The 22,068-nt window shown below is 34.2% G+C and overlaps 1 protein-coding gene across 2 annotated transcripts; it reads left to right on the forward strand.

The window, feature by feature from the left end:
• The first annotated feature begins 2,589 nt into the window (after positions 1 to 2,589).
• On the forward strand, positions 2,590 to 19,187 carry RANBP9_1 (Ran-binding protein 9). 2 transcript variants are annotated; one of them, XM_051211533.1, is made up of 10 exons: positions 2,590 to 3,094; positions 3,133 to 3,244; positions 3,285 to 3,337; positions 5,076 to 5,269; positions 6,200 to 6,390; positions 7,668 to 8,124; positions 9,221 to 9,412; positions 10,416 to 10,922; positions 15,920 to 16,037; positions 16,673 to 19,187. In XM_051211533.1, exons 1-10 carry the CDS (start codon positions 2,896 to 2,898, stop codon positions 17,773 to 17,775), a joined length of 3,126 nt encoding a protein of 1,041 aa, XP_051071600.1. In that variant the 5' UTR covers positions 2,590 to 2,895; the 3' UTR covers positions 17,776 to 19,187. The 2 variants fall into 2 exon arrangements, with proteins under 2 accessions (XP_051071600.1, XP_051071601.1); XM_051211534.1 differs by having other exon boundaries at positions 3,285 to 6,390; positions 10,416 to 19,187.
• The last annotated feature ends 2,881 nt before the right edge of the window (positions 19,188 to 22,068 follow it).

A 22,068-nucleotide genomic window follows, 5' to 3' on the forward strand; every position in this document is an offset into this window, starting at 1 on the left:
CGGCACACTACTATGTTAACTTTCCGAAACCTAAGGTGATTAGACGAGACAAATATCTTAGAGACTATTTAGCGACTCCCGACAATGTTCATACTGATTTGATAGGACCCCTACCATATTCAAATAGACACTGTTACCACTAAAGGTGTCTGGTCCATTTCACAAGATGGGTAGAAGCAATACCAATTAAAAAATTGCTGGTGCAGAATATTTGTTCTTGCTTCATTTAAATTCATAAAGAGAACTATTTACATAAAAAATTACTACTGAAAGAGTGGCCCATGCATTCGTCGTACGATGACTGGCAAACTTCAGCTGTCCTACAACTATCACTACAGACAGTGGACACCAGTTCAAATCTGGACCTTTCAATTTTCTTGCTACACAATTAGTAATTAAACGAAAGACTATCACCCACAAGCAAGCGTTTTGGAAGAACGATTTCACTAACATACAAAAGTTTTACTTTAAGCTGCAAACGTTTTAGAGACCGAAGCGCTACCGTTCTTGTTACCCGGAATTTGCAATGCAGTGAAAGCTAACAATGCATACACTCAAGCACAACTCGTTTGCAGAATGATAGTCTGACTTCCATGAGAGTTTGTGGATTCTTCATATCCAACGAATATGGATTTAAACCCTTACACGTGCAAGCTTACAAACGCAATACATCCAGTCAAACCAGTTTCCACTCAACCGTAGTCAACTGGAGTTTTCATATGACCAGCCTTATGATAAATTACACACTTTTTTTTACGTCTCGATTCATTACGACGACCTCCACAAAACGGTATACGAAGGACTCTTCAAATATTAGTCGCAAATCTAAATACCGTATTATGGATAAGAACGGAAAAAACGATAATTTCAGCACTGACTGTCCTAAAGTCACATATTTATTAGCAAGACCCTATTATATTGGTTTTCTTTTTGTAAAATTTGGACGACAAGAGTCCAGCAATTGCGATGCCCCTCCGACAAAGAACAATCACAACGAAACTCCACCAGTTACTGAAAATCGACCGAAAGCGATGCTCCATCGAAGAAAGGTTGAGTTTGTGGAACATTTAAATGACCACTATGTGTTGAACTCCGCATTACACTCCATTTTATGTCATTCATTTGTGTATTTGTGACAAAAATACAGAAATATTTTTTCTCATAGGCTCATATATGTGTACATTCCCTTCCTTTAAGAAATCCAGATATATCATTGCGTAGAACTTTTTCATACTAATGCATGTTATCCATACACACGTAGTTAGTTTTCTCTTTTTTTACGCCCGTTTTGTGACAAACGGGTGTAGTTCAACATGCGCTTACAATATCTTCTCTTCTTTGACTGAACGGCTGGAAAATATGAAAAATCTGTCAAGTTCGCAATGAATGGAAATTTTCATCGTACGCTTTTGTCATTTTTACGTCGTAACACATGACCTCTCATAATGAGGAAAGACGATCAGACGCTACCGAACATAATATATAAGGGGAAAGTTTATAAACGACAGGCTCGTTGGGTTTATACGTCTTGATGACCACGTTTCGGGGTCATCTCTAGCCCACTAGGGGGGAGTGAGCTGTAGTTGTGAATAAATCCCCAGAATAAATACCTATGTATGTCCTGGACAGTGATGCTGACCCCGTTAGTTTTACTGGACACACCTGGCTTAAGGTGACTGGTCATGCATCTACACCAGATTACGAGTGGGTACGCTGTGCTACGTATCCCTTGAAACTAATAGTCAGCTTAGACCAAACACTTCTCGACATATAGTTTTCCATATGTATCTTCGAATTCATTCATTCCCTGTTTCTTATTTGACTGAGTTGGTATACTTCAGTCAAAGACTTTCGTGTGTAAAAGCGTTGTCAATCTGTGAATGCGTGTGCAATCTTTTAGAGCATTAAGCATGGTACCAAAACTCACCCGAAAGCAAAATGACTGGTTTTCTTTTCCTCTAATCCTTTTTTGGCAACTACATCGTCGACAGTCAATGTTCCTGTGGAAGAAGTTCAGTGGTTCTTGTCTCCTGAGCTGAGTGGAATTATCTACCCAAACCTTCAAGGGAGTCGAGATATTCTATGGCGTAAGGTTTTTGTTCAGTGCTGGCAAGGCACAATGCATTTCAAGTAAAAACAGAGCTCTCCCACCCTCATACATCTCCGCATATGAGCCACTAAACTGATCACCAAAAACTGGTTTCGTTGCTTCATACTGGTTAACGATGCGCGGAATTGATGGAAGAAGTAAATTCCGAGACACATTAAATCAACTGCTATGAGAAGTTTAGCTCAATGCTTTCACCTTTCGCTGCTCATTCCGACCAGGTGCAACTACAACTTACAGAATGCAACCATCTACATTCCAATTTATATGGTTCATCTCATCTGGTAACTATTACTGTTTATCAATGATTTACCAGTTTTCATCAATCATCACAAACAAAAGTCCCACCTCGTACCTAAAAAAGCAAAACCAAAAGTTCGAAATCAGGTGGATGTTTTTATAGGGCGTAATAAGATTTATTATCACTTCAATAATATCAACCGAAATTGTGAACACGTCGTCTGGAGATATGTGAGTTTCACAACAAGCCCAAGAATGAAACGATTAGTTGGAACAATTCTAACTAGAAAAACTGTTCAAAATGGAATTCAAGCAGTGTTTCTGTTTAAAAAAATAGGGTTAAAGTAATGGCCTACGGATGATAACAAAGCACAGATTAGCATAAAAATTTGGTAAAAATTTCGTAAAATATTCAATTTCGTAATAATACATAAAAGAATGAAAAATTGCGGTTAGCTATTTTGTCATGCTAGGTACGAATTTTCAAATTACGTACCAGTGGTAAACTCATTTGGCGCCTTTTACCGAGATCAGCTGTCTGTGTCAAAATGGCGCTCCCAAATGGATATGATAAACTAACGAAGGATTTCGATAGCTTCTGGCTAAAATTTTATAAAAGCAGTTATTTGTCGCCAGATTTCCAGAAATTACCTAGGTGTTGGAATGTTAAGGATCGATCGCGATCATTGAGATTATCTCATTTCGCACTTACTGTGTCTTTTAGTAGCGGATTTAATGAACGCAATGGTCTTTTGAAATTCGGAATAGGTTATTTTTATTTTCAGATAGTAGTTATAGTGGTCAGGAAGCAGCTTGTGTCCGTTCAGATGCGTCTATTCCTCTGACAACTGGAATATATTACTTCGAAATAACGCTGCTTAACAAGGGTTCTAATGGGTAATTGGCTATTATCTTTCACTCCTGGGTTTCTTCCTAGTTGTCTGTCTGTTGGGGTCTCAATGAAGACTTCCAGCCTCAATAAATTTCCGGGTATGTCAGCAGTTTGCTTGTTCTGTCCAATTTAATTCAGTATTTCACGTTGATTTTCAGTATCACTACTACTTCACTGCCAAATCTATTACCCAACTATCTTTTTCATGTAGTTCATGTAATAGAACAGGACTACTTATGGGAGTGTTTTTCGAAAATCGTTAACGGCTTTGAAGTGTATGCTCCGTAACGAAGTTGAATGTGGTTCTTATTCACATTGAAATTGAAAGGCTTAAGTTGCACCATAAAGTCATTTTTGTATGCAGTTACTGGATTACGTGGCATAACTAATATTTCGCTGCTACATCTCACTTATTTAAGTATAACCTGCCTACTGAATTGTCTCTGTCAATGGTGTTGAATCGAAAATTCATTTCCAGATAAATGGATTTCAGACTCCAGTAATTAGAAGTGGTCTCACTTTAGTAGGGATAATTCCATCGAAGCAATTAAATTCGGTGTTCACAATGGGTTTATTAGTACCGCTGAAGGAAGTCTTCTTGTTAATGATCAGATGCTATATTCTGAATAGTCGTGTAGGTATGCTTAACTGTTTTCAAGGAAAAGGCATTTTTATTGGACGTACATCCAGTCAATTCAAATAACCTAAATCGCATTTGAATACTGTAATATCAGGAAGGACTATTTAACTTGCTAACGCATCCCTTCCTACGTACTTCAATTCTTGCCACGAGGTTCAAGGAAACCTATCGTAAAGCTTTTCACCTCTTCTTACAAATGCAAGGGAATGTCCAATCAGAAACCTAAAACTTAGCTTCACTATTGTTCTAGTTCTGTGTGTATAATCCTAACATCTCATTGACAACTTTGGAAAATTCCGCAAAGTACACTACGTCCTAAATAAGCGTGAGTCAAACAATATTTCTAGCATAATCAAAGTTATTATGCACCGTAGATGTGTTTCAAAATATGTGCTTCGAAATTGTATGATCCATAAATAGAAGACGAATTTAGACAAAGACAATGTGGTTATTTTTTGTCTCAGAATTAAACCCATATCTTGGTAGTTATTGATACAATCCTACACATGTCTAAAAGCTTAATATTACTGCTGTGCCCTTTTTATCTAGAAACCCTTTTCTTTCACCAATTCATAAGCCTTATCAAAAAACATTTCAAATATGACCCCTAAGATACCTATTTTAAAAAAGTAGATCTGGCGTTGCTTAAATTTTACAGTCGGACAGTTTCTAATTAGTATTTGACCCCACTAAAAGCACTAATTTAGTTTTGCGAAGCATAAGTACACATCCAAATAGTGTGCCATATAACCGAAGCGCTAATTGTTCTCTTTTTTTCGTGGTCATATTCCCATCTGATTCCTTGTTAATTGTTCTTTTTACTTTAGATTTATATTTACTGTAAAATGCCGTAAATCCACTTAGGCATCAACTCCTGTTATTAGTGAACGGCATGATGACCAACGATAATTTAAATTCATGTTTTTCCGGGGATAATTTGCTCAAATATGTCAACGCTCCTACTCATCGTTTGATCTACTGTACCACCTTTTTGTCACAGTAATAATACTGGTATTGTTAATGTTACTACAAATAACGTTTTGCTTGGTATCTGTCTTTTTCTGTTTCTCATCATTTATTCACATACGCCTGAATCACCTAGTGTAGGGTACATAAAGTGATTAGCGCTTCCGCAAGTTCCTTAGCTTATTTTTTCCTTACTAAAAGCTGGCGCTTACTGAGTTTTTCAATTTCAGGTTCTGAAAACAATTCATTTGGCTACCAATCAGATGGTTGTGTTTATCATGGCTCACCCACATTGTCAACAAAGTTCGGTCCTCGCTTCAATGAAAACGATATCATTGGTTGTGGTGTTGATTTCCTTTCACAAAGCTTGTTCTTCACTCGCAATGGCATCTTTTTAGGTAAAGCTTTTGAAGGAAAAGTTCCAGTAAGTTGTGTATTGTAGACGTTAAACAATAAAAACTTTTTACTTCTCACAATATACTGAACTACACATGCAGCATGATACTCAAAAAGTGAACTAAGTTATTATATATAAGTTCTTACATTGTTTTGTGTAAATTAGAAAGTAGATCACAAAGTCTAATATTTTATGCAGTTGCAACAAGTTTCATCAGCAGAACAAAGGATCTACCTAAAACAAATAAACGAAGTAAAACAGCAAGTGTGCAAAGTGATAGGTAGTTCGGGATGTAAATAAAGATAAAGAGTAGACCCATCCGAAGTGCAACACCGCTCTGTGTGGGTTCATGGCTATGCACCACAAACTACACAACTATTAGTGCTGCTTGCTTTCCGACAATTCTCCTTCTGATATCATTTTTTGATCAAACTATTTTGAAACTAGAGATTTTCACTAACTGTCTAGGTAAAAAGTCAAACTAGTCAGAAGTATTTCCTCAAGACGTTACGGTTTTCCACACATTCGATTCTTTATCTCATAAATTCCTTTGTTTTTATTTCACTAATCCATATTTTCTTGAATCAAATTGTCGGTGACCAATCTTTTCTATTACTATTGATATTGTTACTGTCTCTACTATTCTGGGATTTGGCCTGACCATTTCGTCTCTGTGGTAATGAGGTATGGAAACTTGAACCGATGTATATACGTACCAGGTTGTACTTTGTGACTGGCTGAGTTAAGAGTTATCCACAAGGTTAGGCGTCTCTGTTGTCTTCGTTTTATTCTGTTTGGTTTGGAATATACGTATCAGTACAGATTATTGTTAACAAATCAATGTGAAATTTGCAAATTAGTGTTGCTGTTACTCAGTAAATCACTGTACCATAAGGTATTGATCTAGTGATCATTGTGTCGAATTTTCTCAAAAGTTATTTATTTTAACATTTTTAGGTTGGTGCTGGTACACGTTTGTTTCCCACTATAGGGCTACAGGGTCGTGGAGTTCGAGTAACTACCAATTTTGGACAACATCCTTTTTATTTTGCTTTTGAAAACCATCTTAAGACGGAACGCATATCTCGTGAAAACAAACTGATTGAGCGTACATGTAAAGAAGATTTTGCTGGAATAAAAATAAAAGAGTAAGTCATCATCATCGTGTTAAATAAAAACAATGATTTTCATAACAATTCTAATTTTATATGACTAAGAAGTAGTAAAAATGATCTAAAGATACTGTTACGCTGAGGACCACTAAAAAATATTCTGGTTTTGCAAATATAAATGCCGATTAAAATAGATGTAAGTAGTTTTCTCTCTAAAAACCAATGTTTATCATAGATGGGCGATTTCGTCTGGTGTAGGAGTAGGCTGTAAAAAAGTTAGTGGCGTCTAAAGAAGAAGTGGCATCGGTCCATGAACTAATTGTCAGTTAGACTGAGCCATGTTGGTAAATGCAAACTACCTAATTGTGGCCCACGCAGTTTTCATAACTAGTGGTTAAAACATTGGGTAATATGGCTTAGAGTCAATCGAAATGCTGCAGGTACACCCAATCTTTGTCTTTCCTTAGAACCTAAGCCTCAAATTTCATTTTCTTGTATACACCTTATCTTTTCTACTGGCACTGATACTATTACTACTCCTTGCTCTGGGATTTGTCTTGATAATTGTTAATGTATGTGGTCTGAAAACTCGAACTGATGTTAATTAATTCATTCTTCAGTTACTTAGGTATAATCCAAACTCTAATGATATTATTCCGTTTTCCAACCTTAAGTAAGTAAAGAGTGGTCGGAAGTCGAACTCCTTAAGTACTAAGCGACCACTCTCCGTTGGGACTCACCGAGTTCGGCTGGTAGACACATCATTTATTCCTTAGTTCCTTATCGCTCAGTGATTGAATATAACTATCCATTTTTATGAATATTCTTGACATTCGCATCAAACATAGGAAAGTATTATATCGTGTGTTCGAAAGGCAGTTAATTTATTACTGATCGCTTACAAACCCATGTTAGCTATAAACTACATAACTAACATTTCGTTTCGCTTAGGATGTTCTGTAAGTGTTTTTCATGAAGTATGTCAAGGTCTTTCGGTTGGCAGAAGTAATTGACGATACAGTAAGATGACTTTGGGTGATGATTTTGAAGATCCCAGGTTGGTGATTTTAAATCACCAACTTAACGTTTATTATATACCTTTGGAAATTGGTCTTTTGTAGTTTTGTGCGTACAAAACTCAATATGTTCAATGATGTGGTATGGGTAATAATAGTATTTGGAAATACATTCTAGCACCTGATAGATAATCCTCAGTCACTATATTAATTAATAGGCATATTCATTTCGCGTTAATTTTTAGATTGTGTCGGTAGCTTACTATATATTAGGATTGTTTTTATTCTCGACCACAGGCTTGTATCTGGATACCTCGTTCATCATGGTTACGTTGCAACAGCCAAAGCATTTTCTTATTGGTCCAACCTCGCATCCTCTGTTCAGAATTCAGAATTTCAAAAAGATCAAATACAGATTTTCAATGAAAAGATATCGAGTCGGTCAAATTTAGTATCTAGTTCATCCGAAACGAATGTTGATGTAAATTCGGATGTAACGTACAAGGAGTCTAATCCTTCTGTACTCCAGCGCCGTCATAGTGATAGTTCTTGTTTAGCTCCAGAAATTACGAAATCTCATTTAGGTCAACTCCCTGGCATTGCAAGCATGCTGCACCGAAGACGATTGCGAGCATTGTGCCGACGATGCCAATATGGGAGAGCTGCTGCTACTCTAAATCGCTTCTATCCCCAAGTTCTTGAGCGTTGTCCAGAACTACTAGTTCAGCTTCGTTGTCGGCAGTTAATTGAAATGGTAATTTCACGTTTCTGTTTTTACGTTAAATACAGTTCATTCTATTTACAGAAACCTTAATGTCCCAAGCCCATAACTTTCCCTACCCGCTTTGAAAACTAGACCTTTCCATTGACTCAAAGGGAGTAGGTGTCATCGTCTTGAATGATTTTAATAAAAATCCGTAGAAGCATATGCTACTAACCTTTCTTGTATAAAATAGTGTATTTTGTTCATCTAAATATTCTTCCAAACTCCTTATAGAGAATCGAGATTGTTATACAAATTAGAATAGAATCTTGCGTTAGATTTTAATCACCTGTATCAATAACAAATTGAATAAAAGAACTTATACAGTATTGAGGTACAATTATTGTAAATTAGCGCAAATTATTTTATCAGGACTAATCGGTTATTCTTAGTAATTTTACAACTCAGTAGCTTTAGACTTGATCAGACATAAAAACGGTTGCTATCTGACTGTATTTTTCTATTTTTTCCATCAGCAGTAGAATTCACTTTTGGTATGGGTAAAGGCTTTTGTTCTTATTTTTATTGTATGCTCTGATACAGACTCTTCTCAGGTTTATCAAAAAGTTTTCTATATTCTCTCCGTAAAATTACTTCGTATGGTACATACCTTAGTACCTTATAGTATTTTCATATTATAAATACATAAATATAAACAATATTGTTATTATTCATCCTGTCACACTTTCTGTATTTATTTTAATTACGTTATTTATCCTTTAATATGATTTTGAAGTATCAGTAATTCACGGTTTAGTTAACTTAATCAACAGTTTAGAGTTTTTTCATTTATAAACTGTGACGGCTGGAAGAGCTGTTCTTAGCTACAGATATTTTGTTACAGTTTAAATAGGTTTAAGATTTCTTAACCTTACCTTTCTGGTTTACCAAATCACGGATAAACTTGCCTTTGATTCAGTATTCTATAACCACTAAATTCAGATTACTTCCCTGATCTTCAAAAAGCTTGGATTCAATTTCCAATAAATTATTCCAGTTATTAATTATTTCACTCGAGATTTTTAGAAAAAAAACTATCCACTTTTTATCATGTATCAAGTAATCTTCATCAATAATTTCTGTCCAGATGCGTCGTCATGCTGTCAGACGTGGTCGTAGTCATACATCCAACTCAGGAAGTGATTTAAACGATTCCAATTCAACTACAGCTCCGCCAAAAGTTCAGAGAGTGTCTGGGTCTCTTCATGTTGGTTCAGGGTGTTGTGTAACTAATAAACCGGATAAGTTATCTCAAGATACCTCTAATTCTGTTCAGATGGTATGTTTATTCTTTTGTGTCAAATCTCTGAATAAAATCGTTTTTTTAATTATTCCTTTGATCCTAAATGACACAAGCGTGACAGCGAAAAATTTCTTTATCAAGAAATATATAAAGTTTATGTTCAGTATAACTTAAAACAGTTTTCCATTGAAGATTAAAGCTGTTTAATTATCAAAAATCTTTTACATAGAACATTTATGATTCTTATGTCACTTAAATTACGCTGCTTTAATTGCGATTAGTACCAGAAACGCTACTGACAAGAAAACATCACACCTTGTAGGATTAGTCTCTATCCATATAAGTTATGGGTTTATATATGTATCACTCTAAGTCGCCACTAACGTTAGTGAGAAGCTAAAGGAAGTAGTAAATACGTGAAAGATAATTTATAGAGTAATAAGTCGTTTACAGTATGGCGGGTGGCACTAGGTAGATTTATCATCATAGGATTCAGACCACCAGTCATTATCTATAATCGTTGATATTAGTTGACTGCTGCTAATCTTTTGACAACTTATTCGTACTCTAACCGAAATACCACGTTTAGGTAAGCTATGTTTAAGCTTTCTTAACACATAGCTAGGAAATCTAACTCTACTTTCTATTGTTGTTGTAATCATCAACGCCTAGTTGTCCTGCAGAATCATTTATCGAAACGAGAAACACATCCAAAAGTTTATTTCCTGACTACTCATGATGTTCCAAATACTAGGATTTAGCAACATTCGTGCTATCTGTGAAGTTTAATTTGGTGGAAGGATTTTCGAATAGGGGACATCATCCCCATATAGATTACATAAAAATCGTTACTCCACAGATACATTTATAATCAATTTGTAGAGCTGATCTATACCTGACTTATTACTTTCTAGGTTTTGGACATTTACTTGCTGAGTATAAAGTAGGTAACTAATCGTTTATTATTTCCTTTTATCATATACTTTTCCCCTGCAAAGTTCCTTTTGTAAATTTTTTATCCATGTAATCTTTGCTTTAGATAGTTGAGAATGGCCTACCGCCCTTGTCAATGGATGTAGATTCAGAAAACGTACTCAAAGCGCCTTCTCTAGAAAATGCAGTTAAAGTGGTGGGACAAAAAACCAAAGTAGATCAGGATTGCAATCTGTTTACAGAACTTGATGATTTGGAAACGGCTGATGTTGAAGACGAAGAGGATGACGACGGTTTTGGAGTTGATGATGATACAGGTGTGTGTATTGACATTCTTTTGCCCCATACCAATTCAAAATCCAAACTGTCTAGTAATGGGTCATATGTACCTTCAGGAATGGATGCCGATAATGGAATGTCCTCTGCGGGATCAACATCTAAGCCAACAGAAGATGTTTCTTTCAATTTATCTGCGAATTCCGAATTGGACACTGATGATGAAATGCGATGCTTGCTAAGACATGTTCAATTTGGTCGATCGCTTGTAAACTTAGTTAGACAAGTTCGAGCAAAAACAGGTGGTTTATCTTTAGAAACTGAACGTTTACTACAGGTGAGGTTATTAGTTGAGAATCTATTCATTGAGTCGCTTTTCTTTATCATTATTCTCTCTACTCACCTACTTCAGCTTTTCATTCATTTCCTCGACCAATTTTAGTTTTTACAGTAACCTATGTGTCTTCGTCGGATTCTTGGAATGACAAACTTATTTCTATATCTTTTATAGTTGCTTCCATATGATAGATTTGATGAATGAAGAATCTTGAACATTAATCTCTCTAATCATCCGACACATATCTAAAGCTCGTAAACAGCGAACTTGGGGAAACTAAACTGACTCCTGACCTGGACATGTATGCGCTGGTCAATATTTACCCCTCATCGGGTTTTAGAAAATCATTATTAAGGACGCCCGAATTTGGTTGTATTTCTTGACCTTAAGACGGTATTAAACTGTTGACAAACAGGTTCTGGGGCATTGTGTCACTAAAAACTGCATCAGCGAAGCAAATAAATCTTGTGAAGGATCTCTACTCAACTTTTATCGGTCGAGTAAAAGCTTATGGTGAATTGTTTCCAAAATAGCCAAATTCAAGTGTTCATCGGGGTTGCCCTCTTTCTCCACTTTTGTCAAAGAAATTATTATGGAGGTGGCGTTCTCATCGTCTAAGTTCTCAGCAATTAATTTCCTACCAGAAGATCCACTCGTTGACTTAGAAACACTCATGTGATGTAGTCCTCTTCGATGAAGATGCTTACAAAATGCGGAGTTTTCTGATCACTTTGAGCAACAATCAAAGCATATTTAGGATGATCTCTCCCTCCAAGTAATAAATGTAGCCTCAGCACTGGTCTGAATTATCGCCCAGATTGATTTCAGGGATTGAAGTAGTTGAGTATGTTGACTAATTCAATTTTCTTACAAGTTTCATCAGCCCTGTAATGTTAATGTATGACGAAATCTTAGCTCATAATCGGAAAGCTCCACTAGCTTTTACCAACTCATTTGTGGAGTAGGCGATGATCTATCTGTCCTTCAACCAAATTGTGAGTAAACCGTATAGCTGTGAAACATGTCATATCAAAGTAAAAGATATGTATAGGCTACAGGTTTTTAATCATTGATGTTTTCAAAGCATCGCTTGCGTAATGTGGGACCGAGTACACAATTCTGAGGTTTAAAATAGGGTACTGGACTAAGATCGGAGATCGATTGGTGCCCTTGTGAATCTTCATCAGTCAAGGTGTTTGGGATACAAGCTAACCAACCACCAATCACCTTGACGTGTAGTTTCAGCTGTTGTAGAAGTAAGTTTGAAAGAAGCTGGGAGCATGAAAACCAAGACGAAAGCAATCTATAAAGTTCGTGACTGTTGGTAGATCCAAACCACGGAAATGGAATTTGCGCGGTAACTACGACTAGCGATTGAAGAATGAGTGACATGGGATAGATGCATTTGCTTCTTATCTTCTGTATTTTGGGTTTTAGCACTCCATATATACCTTTTCACTCTATTTTCGCGGACTATATTCTCAATGGTCAGTCTTTTTCACCACATTATTTAAACTTCTTTACTATTTGTTACATTAATTTCATCATGTGTTGATGTAATATGAGGACATGGGCTAATACACTTTCGTATTAGGTTCCACATTGACTAACCAACTGACTTATTCACCAGGATTTTCTTGTAGCTGCTTAAAAAGTTAGTATTTTTGATTACATTTACTAACTGTAAGAATGGTTACTAAACTCAAGAAAGTTTATGTCATTCTTCTTAATCATCTAACTTTGTTAAATTCTATAGCAGCCAATTGAAAAGCTTCTAGAATAATTTCTGTGAAAAAATACATACGGTTTTTAAATCTTAAAATAATACAGTTATTTGTGTAGATTTACGGTAAACATTGATGACTAATAGTATATGCTTGCAATCACTCTATTACAGCCTTTCGAATGGTTTTTATTAACCGATTTGAATATGTATTTAAAAAAGCATAAATGAAACGTAGTGTCTTAGACAGAAATGTTTCGCGTTACACGATAAGTCATCTAAAATTGGGGTGAAAAATCTTTGCTTAAAATTATTACGTATTGAGGGTATTAGCGTAGATTACACTCTCCTATTTCATTAATTTCCATAAAGTTGTATCTGTATAACACTTAATATCACAGTATCGATTACAAAAATATTATTTACATATGCTTAGTTATACAATAACGCAATTATTTAAAATATGATTTAAGGAAAATATTGTCTTATTCAACTGAATTTTCAGTTTTGTCTATTTTCTCAAGTTCATATGTACTGATATTTTGATAAATGTTATATCTTAGTTAGATAATCAAAATGATAATCATTTCATTATGTTCTTACATCAAATGTGTGAATGTTTTAATTTTCCCAAATTCAAAGATTTATTTTGTTAGTGCACTCTATAAGTAATCGTTATAAATGTTTACTCATTTACGCAGCATCAAACATATAGTGTTTAACTAGAATATAGATTAAATATAACCTGATATAAATTCAAATAACTTTTAAAGAGTAATTTATCTGAACATAAATTTCTCAAGAATACCTTTGTTTCATCTTCGACCATATCTAGAGAGCATATGGTCTTGATTCTATGATACAGTGTCTTGATCAGGTTGCTTTTGTATTGAAAAGGAATAAAACTAAGAAAGTTTGTATATTGGCCCGTCCAAGTGGTTTTCTTTTTTATGTTTCTTCTTAATGACCCGTATTTTCTCCTTGTAAGTCGAACATCTACAAGAAACATAAACAATAAAACTACTTGGACGGGCCAATATACAAACTTTCTTAGTTTTATTTCTCTGCAATACAAAAGCAACCTGGTCAAAACACTGAATCATAGAATCAAAACCATATGCTCTCTAGATACGGTCGAAGATGAAACAAAGGCATTCCTGAGAAATTTATGTTCATGTAATTGTGTTTTAATAATTTATCTCAAATATACGATTGTAGGTCTAGTAGGCTGAAATAAGTCTATCCCATTTTTTTCGTTAATATATCTCAGAATACTTCTTAGAATTTTCAACTCTCTATTTGATGATTCTTGAATGAGTTTAACTGTGGAATTCATTCTGTACTGACATGTTTTCCAATTCTAGAAAATAATGTTGGGTTTAACGAATAAAACACTAGAACATATTGTTTCTTGAATATTTTATATGATACTGTTTATGAAAAATGAAATAAAACCATCCTGTTCCAGCTCTATACACCAATAATTTAATCGATAACCAGCTTATCAACCTATCTATTAGTGTATTTAGAATTTTGCTTTGTTTTGAGTCCCTAATCTGTTGTAAACTGACGTAATATGTATTTAGAAACAAGTGAAACAATAGCTTAGTGATTCTAAAGCAATTGGCTTTCAACCAATTAGATGAGGAGTTCGAACCCGGCTTCAGCTACTCTGGTCAAATTATCGAGGCGTCAATATCACTAGGCTATACGCCAACAGCTTAATTTGAAAATGAATCTATGAATCTGTACTCAGTAGATAAGCTACTCTAAATGCTACACCATACATACCGCTCTTCACCTACTTCAGTTTGGGCTACTGGGTAGTATCATTAGTCTTCACATCTGATGTGTCTCATACCCAAGTACATATTTATACATCATGTTAAAAAACCCAGCGAGTATATCATGGTAAATATTTGTCAATTACACAATGTGTGTTGTTGCTAGATCAAAGAAAGTGTAATACAGTCCAAACCAATAGTCTACTAAAAGGTTTACACTTATGAATTGAAAATTGTATTTTCTAAATCGGTCCAAATCATCTCTTTTCTAACAACGGTCACTTTAAGTCGATTTGTGGATAACTGACTGAATTGTTACCAAAAGTGATTTCATATGGTTTAAATTAAATGTCACAACAGTTATTACTTGAAATTTTTATTGATACACCTTTTTTACATATATACTATTTGTGCTTTATCTCGTCTGTTTAAAACTGTTATTGTTAATCATCTAGTACTTTGTTCATGTACTCGACCTTAAACCATACAGTTTTTGCAAGGAATTTCCTCGTATCATATTGTCCTGTCCCTAATCTATTCTACTACTACACTAAAATTTGTCTCGAAAATTTCATCTCTGTTTTGATGTAGTATGGTAATTTGAGTCAATATATATATGTGCCATTTCTTATGTTACATATAATTTAATGTAAAGACTTGTGATACTACTACTATCCGAGTGCCCGCTACACCAAAAGTATAGGTAACATAAGATTTAAAGTAGGTAATATCTTGGAACTTCAGTGACCATCAAACTACGACTCCAAATCTATTAACATAATAATAATAATAGTAATAATAATGATAATAATGATAATCAATAACTAGTAAGTGGTTATTGTAATATATTAAATATCCCATCTAGTTCGAACATGCACATTAATTCTTTCACACATAAAAGTTCCTATTAAGCTTTTTAAGATAAAGTTTAGTTTATAGTGAGTTATTCAAATTTTCTTTCTTGTTTATTTATGGTCATAGTGTTTTGTACGAAAAAAAAGTTGGAAAAAAATATCTCCAGCGGTAAATACTTTTCTTCCTGAATTTATTTTATTTACAATGTGATTAGGATTATGTTAGTCATATGAATAAATTTCTTGTCCATTATATTTATAACTGTACTTTAGGAGAATTTCTTCTCAACCATTTTTTATTTCCCATGAAATACTAGTATATCGAATTTTAATTATGTTAATCTTACTGGGATATTGATTTTATTTTTCATTCAATCATAAAACTGTAAAAAATATCTTGGCTTCTAATCTGAGTTGATACTTAATGTGGCCGTAGTCGCCATATTATGTGTTCTCCTCCATGACTTTTTTTCAAACAAAACTTTTATGGGGAATACTTATATGTTGTGTTGATATATTTTTTTCTGACAGTTCACTAAGTAATAACTGAATAAATTCGTTTTGAGCCAAGAATTATCATCATCATTATGAATTTCTAAATTTTAATATTTTTTGTTGAAAAAATATTTTATTTAGCAATCTGTTAGTTTATTGGCCTATCCATCACCTACATCAAACGATTGTCCTCTACGTGGTTTACTGGATCCAGTATGGAGAGATACTATAGCCAGTGTTATTAACAGTGCTGTCTTAAGTAAGTATAACATTTGTGTAATATTAGTAGTAACAAATATAATTTAGTCAAGGTAAAGTGAGATGAGTTATGCAAATTTTCCAATTTTAAGTTTACATTCATTGAAAACAAGAGAACGTATTTTACCACTATTTTGTTTTAGGGTAGGATTCATCAATCCTTTCCCACCAACTGTATTACATGGGATCAAGCTCAGGACTTTTAAGGCCTGGTGATGATTACGACATTTTTGGTCCATTAAGTTGGAATATAGTGGTTCCTGTTTTTACTAAAACGTTTTGAAATCTATCCTAGAGGAAGTCTCTAGTGACTATTATATTGTTGTTCAAAGAATGAGTGCTATGGATATTTGATTAATGTTAAAATTCCCTTCTTTGACGGCTTGTTTGCATTCGATAAATCTAACCGATTCATTGATTAACGTAGACTTTCTCAAAGTGAACAATATCGTTATTTTAATTGTGGTCTTTGATTTTCCAATAATTAACCAGGTTATTATTTGGTAAGGAATTTATTTTTAAAGATGTTTAACCATTTTCCGAATTTTTGGAAATTTAATCAGTTGCATCATCATTAACTGTGAAATTTTTCTTATACTAAGATATTGTTTTCCTTCAATTATTCACCTTTCACAGAGGCCCATGATCTCCCAGCTCAACCAGCGCTCGAACACGGTCTTCGCGCATTGCAGCGTTGTTTCCAAGATAAAAACTTTGTCGAAGCCCAAACTCTTGGCCACTTTCTACTCTATCACTTGACACCCGCACAGATAGCTAAAGCAGACGAGGAGGTCGCAGCTCTAGAAGCTTCTATAGAGCATCAAAGTGGAAAACGTTTAAGATCTTCACCTTCACAATCAAATGGTGACCAAATAAATGATCCTGACGACAATACTTCTTCTGGCTCTCATGGCAACGAAATCAATGGTCATAATGCAATCAGACGTAGAGTTCGTCATCGAAGACGACGGCGAGTTGACGGAACCGTATCAGAAAGTCAGTCTTCTGAACACACTGATGAGTGCAACTCTTCAGTAGAGGAAGTCAATAAAGAAGATGATGAAGAGGAAGAGGAAGATGAAGAAGGACGTTGTAATTCTGAGGATGACGACGATGATTTCGACAACGACGATGATGAAGAAGACGGTTCATCAGCTGTTCCTTCTCGCCGACCTAACACACGCAGTAGCCAAACAGCATCAGTTGGAGCACAAAACGATAGTGGCTTTTCTGAAAGTAGGGGTTCAAATGGTGGTTCCTCTGGTCGAAATCATTCTATTTATTCTTCAAATACTGCTTCACTTACACCTACTGGAACTGTAGCACCAAATATCCTCCTTGGTCGCCATACAGATTTAACTCGATACCTTCCTTCATTTCTATATTCCAATCATGCAAGATTGATAACATCCGTTTCAAGTTCTTCAGTTCCCACTCTTCATCGTTCAAGTGCCCCTAGTCGTCGTTTTACAACATTAACTACCTCTGCTCGTATTGACAGTAATCATTCCCGTAGATGTGAAACAGTAGACAGTCATTTCGATTCTGCTTTTCGCGGTCTATTATCAATGTCATATCCTCACCGTGCAGAATTTCTTGCAGCTATGGATGACGCTTTAAAAGCATATGCTGGATCTCTTTTGCTCACCGAAGATGAACAAATCGTTGCATCTAATCCACAACATGAATATTTACAACGCGATCCCCCATCACCTACTGGTGGAGGTTCCTGTACCTAACGATTTCACCCTAAAAATTATTCACTTTCAGGATTGTACATGATAATTCTCAGAGAAAAGAAAAAGCAATTATTGTTCAGTCCTCTTATATATTTGATTATTTCCATAACAAACAAATAAAAATTTATCAAAGTCAACTCTTTATTTTCTGTCTCAATATTTAATATTTAGTTTTGAAATTTTCTATTCTGTTTATTCACAACTGTACAAAATGTGGATACTGTTGAACAACAACCAACCTAGTCATCATGCGCTATATACATTAATATTCTGTCCTCACAAAGGAAAATTTAATTCATTTTCGACCTTACTAACTTATCGATGTTGAAGATTTTTGATTCCCACCTTGCTCTCAATGTGATTGATTCTATTTTGTGTTTCTCTCCATTGCTGTTAACACATGTTGGTTATAAACCACGGAATTTTTTTCAATTTTTCAATCACAACCAAACGTTCACACACACGACTCACTGTAACCGTTGTTTTTGATTCAGTTCAGTAATTTTTAACGATCAATTATTTCATGTAACAGTAGCGGTAGTAGTATTTCTAAGTAAAAGTTCCATTTCTGTTATGCAGGATAAATCGACTGAGGGTGATATGATTACTCGTTTTATTCCTTCTTCAGTAGAGGAAATGTCATTTTAGAACTGTTCTATTAAATGATTCAATTTTGCCTAACCATCAGCTGTAACAGAGTAAAAACTATCATTATCAATTTATCTTTGTGAAATAGAGGAAAATTATTCATATACCGTTTGACTGTTGTTACTATTGTAAACAATCTGTTGAATAAATAGATATAATATGAGGAATGTCTGGTTTCACATAATTTATCTGACGATAACAACTGAGATTTACTCTTTTACCTCACCTCCTTTTTCTCCCATGGTCTCTGCATTTCTTTTTTTGTTTCGAATAAACAAAACCCAACATTCGTAGTAGATTAAGAGATAAATTGTAGACGAGAATTCGGCACTTTAATTTATGCCAAGTAAACAACTGAAAAGGGAAGTTCTCAGTGGTTGTTTCCCACTTTCCTTTCCTTTATTTTTCTTTCTCCCACTTGTTGTTTTTATGGTTATTACCATCCTTGTTTATTTGCATTCTGTCAATTTTTTTTCTGAAGTTGAATATATAAGCTTTTTTCGTTTTAAATTCATATTAACATTTTAATTGACCTGCATTACTTATTGTTTTCTTCATAATCATTCTTGTTGTTCATAATAATAATATCAATAATGGTAATGACAATATTAGTGTGATATCTATCTATCTATCTATCTATCTATCTATCTATCTATCTATATATATATATATATATATATATATATATATATATATATATATATATATATATATATATATATATATATATATATATATATATATATGATGAATACAAAGTATTGTTCACATATTGGGTTATCTTTTTTCTTTCGTGCATATTTTTGTTAGTGAATGACTAGTGATATTATTCATCTGAATGTTTGTGTTCACATAAAAAGGAGATTTCGCTGATTGTTGAGCTAACTTTTGAAATTTTTACATGTCAACAGAAGCGATAGAGTAGTAATAGTAGTGGTGATAGAATTTAAGACTATTCTATTGGTATCGTATTCATTATTTGAAAACTAATATTCAATTGATTAAATATGCTAGTAGACTTACAACTGATTATGATCGATTCATTGGTATCTCTTCCCATTTAACTTATATTAAAAGACTTAACAGCTGATCAGTAAATTAAGATTTTCTGATTAGTAATAATGGCACACTTACGTACAAGACTATTAAGACAAAATAAACATGACTACATTTCATTTATAAAGCATAAGTGACTGTAACATTTCGTAGGTCACAGCCAATGACCAATTCATTTAAAACTTGGCTAACATACTTTATTCATACCCTTAATATATCAAGTTTATTAAAAAATAAATTTGTACATATTTTACTGAATAACACTTAAAACAGTGCATCACTTTTTATATTCTAAATGCTTTAATGAATGACTTGTTCATTATGTAGACGTAGGTGTAAGTTACTTATGTGTATTGACATTCAGTCCGATATCTATTTCGACCAGGCATTATAATTTATGCTGATATGTTAGGTATCGCAATAATTCCATTTAGTATCTCATTAAAACTTACTGAATCGGTCGTTTTCTACTTAAACTAAGTTTATCGGTCTGTAAATGGTTTCATGTAAACTTAACCAATTTATGTTATCCGTAATTTACATTTGTGATAATGAAAATCGAGAAACTACTGAAATTTTGTGGGACAATGGATTGGCAGATGTGTACGGTTTTGTGTGTGTGTGATAGAAGGCTAAAAGAAGTGGTTAGTGAAATATTGTCAATACTTGATTTCTAAGTGGTTTCCACGTCTTATATGTGACCGATTCCAGTAAGTGTACTTCAACATTACTGACTATATTAAGTTAACTTAAGCAAATTAACATCCTCACATGTAACATAATAATAGAAGTCATATCAGAAAATGAACCGTGTCAATTTTTAGAAAGTCACCCACCAAATACAATGGAAGATAGTCGAGCAATATCATTAGTTGCCTGGCGTTAAACTTCTGCATTATTGGGCATCGGCTCAGTGGTCTAGGGGTTAAGAGTTCACGCACGAGACTGAAGGCCCTACTTTCGACTTCCAGTCGCGGGTTTGTGAAAGTGCACTGTTGAGGAGTCCGATACTAAGGTGGAACCGCTGTCCAATGCTTCCAGATTTTCAATGGTTGTCTGACATAGATCTCAATAAGATGAATAACATTTTATTCTCTGTTTATGATATCTATTCTATCTGTCGTTGTAGACTATGGCTTGACATTTACTGGTCTGTCATCCATGTTATCAGTTATCTACATGTTTCGACCTTCATTTGTATCTAAACGATTTCAAAGCTTTTTCCAAAGTCTATTTAGTAACATGATCCGTTCATCAAAATATTTCAGGACTGAATTTTTATTATCTATCTATTAGCAATGCGATATTTGGAATCATTTTAAGTCATGTTCAAATCGGCGAATTTGTTGCTTGACCATAGACACTGTAACTATACTATGAAGGTGTTTAAACAAAATCTCTTTTATTTTGAATGCTTAATTATTTCTTCCTACATGTTGATTGTGGGTTTTTGTCGTAATACACATTGTAGAATAGGCTTAGTGTTATGAATCATCGACTTACTTTTTACCAACTTAATATTTACAGTAATTATTTGTTGGGTAGTTGCTTTCTGAACAATGTACATCTGTACATATCCATTGACAGTCAGTTGGCGTTGAAATCATGTTATTCAGTAATCCTTTTAGTGGCTTTAAGTTTGTTTGCTTGTTGTGAAATTTTAGCATCGTAGTGTGAAATAAATTTTAATTCAACTGATGTGATCATTAGATTTTAAGTCCATATGGGGGTGTAGGGTAGTAAAATATTTTTTTTGTTACTAATTTCTTCGTAGACAGCGGTTCATGACATGTTCCGTCTATGGTGTTTTTTAGATGGTAGCCTACCTTTTAAATAATAATTCTATAGTGAGACTGCTTTCTATTCTGCATACGAGTACAACTCGATAGCATAAAATGTTTAATCAATCACTAAGTGCTTACCCTACTAAAGGCATACAGGTGGTTAATCTTATAAATTTACTACTAGGCTAAACGGTTCTTCGTCTTAGTAGTTATCCAATTTTTATGTGTACATGATTATTAGTAAATACCTAGATATCTTCGTTGGAGTTGTTGATCAAGTATTATCAAGGTTGAGTGTAGAGCTTTACGATTTTTAAGCAGTTAAATAACCAACTTTAAACAATTGAGATACTTTAATCACCAGTTCGATTTACATAGTGACAGCCTATTTCAGTGACTAATTAGCGCAATTATAATATACTGATAACATTGAGCTGCCTATCAGCCAGTCAGGTAACGCTGCCTAGTTACAAACCATTTAACAGCAAAAAGCCATATTATAACAGTAGAATAATAACTTCTATCTTAATAATCGACCCTTGTACGTCGAATTATTCTTCACAGTAAAAAAAATAAAGTTTTGCACATTAGGAATCAGGTTGGTTTTATGGTTCAGGGTCACCAACTAACACCAGCGACAATGAAAAATGGTTAGGCTTATGTATTAAGAGTTAAGTTAGACTTTTGAGATGGCTTTACAAGTTAGGGTTAAGGTTGTCATGATAAACTGACATTAGCTATATTGCAAAGCTATTTTGTCCTTCTGTTTACAAACTTGATAAACGTAGGATCGAGATTTAAAGTG

This window comes from Schistosoma haematobium, chromosome ZW (genome assembly GCF_000699445.3).
Source record: "Schistosoma haematobium chromosome ZW, whole genome shotgun sequence".
Taxonomy (NCBI): Eukaryota; Metazoa; Platyhelminthes; class Trematoda; order Strigeidida; family Schistosomatidae; genus Schistosoma; species Schistosoma haematobium.

Coding starts and splice junctions, on each gene's coding strand:
- RANBP9_1 (XM_051211533.1), top strand. CDS start 2,896: ATGGCGCTCCCAAATGGATATGATAAACTAACGAAGGATTTCGATAGC. Junction 3,245..3,284: donor CTTAACAAGGGTTCTAATGG/GTAATTGGCTAT, acceptor GTTTCTTCCTAG/TTGTCTGTCTGTTGGGGTCT. Junction 16,038..16,672: donor TATTAACAGTGCTGTCTTAA/GTAAGTATAACA, acceptor CACCTTTCACAG/AGGCCCATGATCTCCCAGCT.